Source organism: Hyaena hyaena, unplaced genomic scaffold (genome assembly GCF_003009895.1).
Source record: "Hyaena hyaena isolate Hyena2069 unplaced genomic scaffold, ASM300989v1 scaffold_128, whole genome shotgun sequence".
Lineage (NCBI taxonomy): Eukaryota > Metazoa > Chordata > Mammalia > Carnivora > Hyaenidae > Hyaena > Hyaena hyaena.
Genome location: NW_024080760.1, coordinates 3482053 through 3490457, shown reverse-complemented (window position 1 = coordinate 3490457; position 8405 = coordinate 3482053). Strand labels below are relative to the sequence as shown.

General features: G+C 31.9%; 1 protein-coding gene across 1 annotated transcript in view; it reads right to left on the bottom strand.

Annotated features, from left to right (window-relative positions):
- Positions 1-375: 375 nt before the first annotated feature.
- ATRNL1 (attractin like 1) overlaps positions 376-8405 on the bottom strand; it is a 211900-nt gene continuing 203870 nt past the window's right edge. Inside the window, exon 20 of the mRNA XM_039237622.1 lies at positions 376-470. Coding sequence (XP_039093553.1) covers positions 458-470 — 13 coding nt within the window. The 3' untranslated portion in view covers positions 376-457. The remainder of the gene's footprint in view (positions 471-8405) is intronic.

Below are 8405 nucleotides of genomic sequence, written 5' to 3'. Positions count from 1 at the left end.
ATATTTTAAAAAAATAAAAATAGAAATCAATCAGCAGTGATTATTTTTGAACAGTGAGATTATAGGTGATTTTAAATTTATCTGCATTTGCTGAATTTCCTATAATAAGCATGTATTCATTCTGAAATAAGATAAAGACTTTTTAAAGTAAGTATATTACAAAATTTTTATAGTTCACATCATCCCTAATGAATAAAAACTACTTTCCAAAAATACTTAAACTTAATGGAAAAAATTGTCTTTAATAAAATGTATTTTCAACAAGAGGTTTGTCTTTCTCAACTTTCATTTCTGTAGTAAAAATACACTGAAGTAAACAAGACAATACTTACCTGTGCACTGTCCTCCATTAGTTGGATCTCCATAATAACCTGGCATGCAGTCTTGACACTGCTTTCCTGTGGTAAGATTTTTACACTGTTCACACACGTTATTATTGATGCAAGTGCTATGTCCATTACACTGGCAAGCTAAAAAAAAAAAGTAAAAAATATTACAAATACCTACATAACAATAGCAAGTAGCTGTCAAAATAAAGAATTTATTTTACGAAGTTGAATGATAGCAAATTCCAAAGGACATTTCCCAAGTTTTATTTTTATTATGTATAACATATATGGCTCAAAATATTAAAGCAGGACAATATATATAATAAATTCTGTGTTAAAATGTTGTCTAATGCTCTATAAAATGTAGGCATAAGAGATAAAGTGAAACATAAAAGTTACAGCTAAAAAGAATACTTTTTAATATATTCCTTAAAGATTCATGTGAATATTAAGTTATATAAAACAAGACTGAATAATATGGCTTTGGTAAAGAATACTAAAATGCATCTTAATTATATTTACATATAATAACAAAGGAATTTTCAGAGGCATAGCTCTACTATATAACACAGTATAGAAATAACACAAAGTTATCATGGGAAAATGCTACATAATCAGCATCCTCTTCATAAAATTCAGGAAAAGCATAAGTTTTCACATTTTCTATTACATTAGGAAAAATGACAAGGAAATTTAGAAAGAGGTGTTCATGATAATTTAAGTAAAATCAAGACACAAAACATTATATTTAGAATCCTCAAAATTTTGTCTTAAGATGTATAAATATGCCTATGGAAAAGTTAATGGTTATCTTAACTTAATAAGATTTTTCTGTATCATCAATTTTCTATAAAAATTCCTATTACTTCTATAAGAAATAATGTTAAGAATTTAATTTTTTAACATTTGTTTAAAAGTGTAAGTTGTTTCATAGAAAATTTATTATGTGACACTACCAATTAATTCACTCAGGTAAAAACAACATTTATTGAGTGCCTACTGTATGTAAAGCATTATCTGAAAAAGTTAAAATAAGAAATAAGCTACTGTAAATATTTTATGAATCTTCTGACTGCATTTTTCTAATCAGAAAAAGAAGTGCTTTAATTTCTGAATAAGATGTTTAAATTCAGCAATCACATCTAACATCCTCCCTCAGATTACCACTAATATAATAAGGAAACTTGACAGCAATGACAGGAATTTGGGCTTGGTGACAATGACACAAATAAAGCTAGGAAGCAGCAAACTACAATACCTCTGGAAATTAAAAGGGGACCCCTGGTGTAATGTTACTCACTGTCCCTTCCTGAAAATGAGAAGATCAGAAGGCAGTTCTGGGGCAATCATGAAGCATATTAATGGCATGATGCCATACAGCTGGTAGAAAGTGTGACACCAGGAAATCTAATGTTTTAGGTAATGAATACACTCCAACAGAAAGCTGGTTCAATTTAGACCTAACTGCAGGCAAAATTTCCCATGCACGGCCAGGGAAGGAGGGTAAGGGTGGGCAGGGAAGGAATGGTCATTGTTATACCTTCTACTAGCACAGTAGCAATGGCAAAAGAGAAAGCATGTTACAGAAAGTGAAATCCAGGCACAATGGCTGTATCAAACACAGACAAGAAAAGGATACACAATAAGCCTATGATTATGTTTTATTCCCACTAGCATCAGGGTGCTGGAACAGGGAGTAATAGAAGCTTGCATCTAACAGTTCTTCCAGGATACATTGTTACTTGAAAGGTTCTAATAACAACCTGGTTGTGGAACATGAATAAAACTCAAGAGAAGCTATCCATACTGTTTTGTCTAAATTTTAAAACAAGCCCAGATGGTTCTTTATCTATTGATACACAAACGGGCAAAAAAAAAAAGAAAAGAAAACATTATGGAAAACTCAGCATTTTATATGCAAATAAAGTACATAGTTTTGAAAAATACGTGCTCTGAAACAGATGTAAAACATTTAAAATATCTGCTTGACATTCTCAATAAAATTCAAAAAAATATAGACACAGAAAATCAAGGCTAAAATTTACTCAAACATTTTTTAACATATATCCTATCTTAAGCCAAAAGGGATTGTCAGATGCTAGGAATAAAGCTGAGATTCAAACAAGAGGATTAAAGAAAGAGAATTTTGAGGTAGCAACTGAATTTCACTATACATGGGAAAGACAAGCAAGAGTAAGGAGGCATGGGTTTGAAAACCCAGCATGCCCTTGAGGGGACAGCCTCAAGGAAGAGAGCTAAACTGAACCATAATTATAATGCCTGAAGCCTTCAATTGTAGCTGTGGGAGAGAGAGTACTAAAACACATCACAAGCCCAAAGAAGCTGAAAAGTACCTTAAGGAGACTGAAGTATGTGTATGAAAGAAAAAAGTCACCTGGGAGAACTTAGAGCCTATGCCAGATATAGGTGCAGGGGTGAAATTCATATTGCCCACATGGTGGAAAAACTCCAGCATCAAACATTTATACAAAATCTGGTATCTAATCAAGGAAAGCCTTATTTATTCACCTCACAAAAGCAGATGTAAATGTCCCCTTAAAATATCTCTAAAAACTCAGGTCATACAAATACACCACAAAATATACACTAGAAAATCTTTTTTCTGTAAAGAGATAGTATTTTAGGCTTTGCCGATGATACAATTTCTGTCACAATTACTCACTTTCTGCCATTATAGTGCAAGAGCAACCATACACAATATGTGAACAGTTGAGCGTTATCTGCATTCCAATGAATTGTAACTTACAAAAATAGGCAATGGACCAGGTCTGGGTTTCAGGCCTTGCTTTGCAAACCTCTGACTTAGAGGGAAAGCAAAAGCAAAAACAAAAACACTCACAAAATTAAACCTCAAAGTGGAAAACTAACAAAGCATTAAAACAGAAGGGTCAGGAGAAAGAAAGAGATAATAAAAATGAGAAATGACAGCCAAAAAACTGGAGTCAGAGGACAATTAGAGAAAATGAAAATATTCAAGATAATTAAAGGCAGAAAAAAATTAGAAAGCTATGCTTAAAGAAGTAAAGGTAGATATAATGGCAATATCTGATCAAATTGAGAATATCAGTAAAAACATAAGAGATTTTTTAAAAAACTAATGAAAGTTAATGAGTAGAATAGTTCAATAACTAAAATAAGAAAATGCACTAGAGGGACTCAACAGTAGATTTGAACTGGTAGAAGAAGGAAATAATGGGTCAGTAGAAACCATGTTAAGTACAGAAAGAAAAAATAAAGGAGAAAAGTGAACAGAAACTCAGATAAATGTGGGAAACCATCAAGTACTCAAGCCTACGTGTAATGGCAGAGTGGAAAGGATAAGAAAGAGAATGAGTAGGTTACAATTTACTTGAAGAAATAATTCTGAAAACTTCCCTAATTTGATAAAAATGTTATCTACACATTCAAGAAGCTTAACTCTAATTATAATAAACATGAAGAAATTGACAGACACATAATAAAAACGATAAAAGCCAAGGACAAGTAAAAATCTTGAAAGCAGCGAGAGAAAATAGGACTCCTCACTTACAAAGAAGGCCAAGAAATGTAACAAATGACCTTTGTAATCAGGAGAAATGGAAGCCAGTCGGCAGTACAAGAATATATTTACAGTTGTCAAAGAAAAACTGTCAACCCCAAACTTCCTACTCAGCAAAGATACATTCAAAAAATTTTAAGTTAAATAAAGACATCCACATATAAAGAAAAATTAACAGAGTTTGTTGCTAGCAGATTCACACTGTAAGGAAGACAACAGGGAGTTCATCAGTGGGAAACCACATGATCCCAAATAGTAACTCAACTCCACGCAATACAATAATGAGTACTGGTAACAGTAATGGTGTCATTACAAAAGACTGTGAAAGGATATACTTTGTCTCCTCTCTTCTGATTTCAAATTGTTAAATTATATTTTAAAAGACATAAATAATGATATTGTTGGGTTTATAACATAAAACGTGGTATATTCCCCAATAATAACACAAAGGAAGTGGGGAGGACAAAATCTATATTGGGCTATGGATATGACATGGTATTAGCAGATGGTAACTTGAATGTACAGGAAGAACACTAGAAGTAGTAAATATAAAAAGTAATGTAATAAAAGCTACAAATATATACTTGTCCTCCTTTCTCTCATATTCTTTTAAGACAAAATTTTATAAAGTATTACCTGTAAAAATTTATTGGTGGGTTTGGAACATATATAGATGTAATATGTATAACAATTCAACAAAAAGAAGAGAAAAAGAATAGACCTATATCACCAATATTATATTGTCTAACCAAAATTACATTACAACGAACTGGAATCAAATGTTAACAAGTAGAGCAGTGTATGGCAAACACTGGAGCAACTACTCAGGAAATAAAAGTACAGTGAAAAAATGCCTTCAATAAGTTTAAACATTAAATTATAAAATAGTCACTTACCAATAAATAAATAAATAATAAATAAGAAGTAGAGGAACAAAAACATCATGAGACATATAGGGAAAAAACTATAGTAACACACCTAAATCCAATTATATCATAATAACAATAAATGTGAATGTAGTAAACACCTCAACCAAAAGAACTGACAGACTGGATAAGAAACAAAGATCCAAGTGTGTATTGTATATAGGAGACACACCTAAAGATACAAAGATTGAAAGTGAGTGAATGAAAACAGATATACAAAGAGCAATCATTAGTAAGTTGGAGTAGCTTTACAATTTTCAGATAAATAAACTTTTTAAAATTTTTTATGAGAGATGAAGAGGGACATTTTATTACAGTAAATGACAATCCATGAAGAACATATAAAAAATGAAAATTTACATGCTCCTAATAGCATATCCCCAAAATTCATGATGAAAACCTGACAGAAATTAAAATATAAATATACAATTCCTCAATAATATTTGGAAGCTTTAATACCTTCAATAATGAACAGAAGAACTAGAGGGATGATCAGGAGGAAAGAGAAGACCTGAACAACACTATAAGTCAACTAAACCAAACTAACACAAAGAGAATAATCCACACAACAGCAGGAAAATGTGCTTCTTCTCAAGTAAACCTAATACATCCTCCATGATAGACTATAAACTAGATCATAAAACAAATCTTAATAAATTTAAAAGAATTTAAGTCATATAAAGTACTCTCTCTGGACACAATAAAATGTAATTGGAAATCAGTTTCAGAAGTCTGAGAAAATAATAAGTATGTGGAAATTAAGCCACACATTCCTAAATAACCAATGGATCAAAGAACAAAACACAAGAAAATTAAAAATTACTTTCAAGCAAATGAAAATGAAAACATCACATACCAAAACCTAAAAGATGCTGAACATTTAAAAAGATTCAAATCAATCTAAGTTGTCACCATAACAAAGTAAAAAATAAATAGCAATCTAAACGCAAAGCAAGCAAAAGAAAGGAAATAATTTAGATTAGAGGGGAAATAAATGAACTAGAATATGAAAACAATAAAGAAAATCACTAAAGTCAAATCTGCTCCTTGTAATGATCAAAAATATTGACCTAACTTCAGCTATATTAACCAAGCTATAAAAGAAGACATAAATTATTAAAATCAAGAATGGTAAACTTTAGAGGCACCTGAGTGGCTCAGTTAGTAAAGCATCTGACTTTGGCTCAGGTCATGATTTCACAGTTTGTGAGTTCAAGCCTTGTGACAGGTTCTGTGCTGACAGCTCAGAGCCTGGAGACTGCTTTGGATTCTGTGTCTTCCTTTCTCTCAGCTTCTTTGCTTCTCTCTCTGCTTCTCTCTCTTCTTTGCTTCTCTCTCTCTGCTTCTCTCTCTTTCTCTCAAAATTAATAAACCTACAATTAAATTTTTTTTAAAAAAGAATGATAAACTTTAATTTAAAGATAAGAGAAAGGAAAATCTTTAAGGGGTGTCTGGGTGGCTCAGTCAGTTGGGCATACAAGTCTTGATTTTGGCGCAGGTCATGATCATAGTTTGTGGCATCAAGCCCTGTGCTGGACTCTGTGCTGACAGCATGGAGCCTGCCTGGAATTCTCTCTCCCTCTCTTTCCCTCTCCCACTTACTCACCGGCAAATACACATTGTCTCTCTCTTTCTTTTTCTTTCTCTCAAAATAAATGAAAAAACTTAAAGAAAAGAAAATCAGAAAGGAAGAGGTGATATACCACTAACAAAAGGTAGGAAAGAAGAATTATAAGGGGACATTATGAACACGTGTATGCCAATAAATTAGAAAACTTAGATTAAATGGACAAATTTTTGGAATGATACTAACGACCAAGCTGACTTAAGAAGAAACAGAAAATATGCATAAATTCTAACAATGAAGAGAATGAGGTACAGGCTTCTAGTTTCAGAATGAGTAAGTCACAGGGATGAAAGATGCAGCATAGAGAATACATTCAGTGGTCCTGTACTGGCATGTGTGGCAACAAATGGTAGCTATACTTCTGGTGAACCTAACATAATGTATAGAGTTGTTGAGTTACTATATTGTGCACCTGAAGCTAATGTAACATTGTATGTCAACTACACTGCAATAAAAACATACAAATAAGCAAATTAATTAATAAAGTTAGCAATCAACAAAGTATCAGCAAAATATAGCTCAAGATCAGCTGGCTTCCCTCATAAATTCTACCAAAAGGTTTAAGAATAATTATTAATTATTCAAGAATATTTCCGCAGTAGAGAAGCAAAGGGAAAACTTCCTAACTCATTCTATGAGACCACTACTAACTCAATACAAAAATCAAAGTCATCCCAGGATAGGGACAAATCTGTTTAAAAATATAAGAAACAATCAAGTATATACCATACTAATAGAGAAAGAGGGAAAACCAACATGATCATATCAATATATGGAAAATACTCAGTAAACTAGGAAAAGAAAGGAATTGCCTCAACCTATACAGGACATATATGAAACATACATAGCTAACACTGTATTTAATGGTAAACAATTGAAAGCTGTCCTTTTAAGATCAGGAATAAGACAAAAATGTCCTCTCTTGTCACTTCTATTCAACATTGCCCAGGAGGTTCTGGAAAGGACAATTAAGCAGAAAAAGAAATGAAAGGCATTTAGATTTTAAGAGAATGTTTACAACTAAGTCAATTTGCAGATGACATGATCTCACATATAGCACATTAAAGGGGGTCCACACAAAAATTATTTGAGCTAATAAATGAATTCAGCAATATTGCATAATAAAAGATCAATTACAGATAAATCAGTTTCATTGTATTTCTATACACTTACAATGAACAACCCAAAAATAAACTTAAGAAAACAATTCCACTGACCATAGTATTAGGAAGAATAAAGTACTTAGGAGTATACTTAACCACAAAAATAGAGAACTTGTACTTTGAAAACTACAAAACATTGTTGAAAGAAATTAATGGAAAGACTTCTTCTATTTACATTATTAGGCTTAATATAAAGATAGCAAATCATCTAAACTGATCTACAAATTAAATGAAGTATCTATCAAATTCCAAAACACTTTTTTATAGGAAGAGACAAGCAGATCGTAAAATTTACAAGAAGTTACAAAGAATACAAACTAGCCAAAATGATCTTGGGGAAAAAAAAAAAAAAAAAGAGGAATGCTTACACTTCCCAGTTTCAAGACCTACTATAAAGTTAAAGCAATCAAACCAGTGTAGTATTAGCATAAGGAGAGACACACCGATAAATAAAATAGAATTAGGTCCACAAACAATCCCATACATCTATAATTTATTGATTTTCAAAAAGGGTGCCAAGACCATTAAACGGAGAAAGAATAGTCTTTTCAACAAACAGTGTTGAGATAACTTGATATCAACATACAAAAGAAAAAAATTGTACCTGTACCTCACACCATATATAACAATTAGCTCCAGGGGCACCTGGGTGGCTCAGTCCCTCACTCTCTGTTCCTCCCCAGCTTGTATGCTCACTCGCTCACTTTCTCTCTCTTTCTCTCTCAAAAGAAATAAACATTTTTTTAAAAAAATTAACCCCAAATGGATCAAAGATCTAAATGTAAGAGCTAAAATTATAAA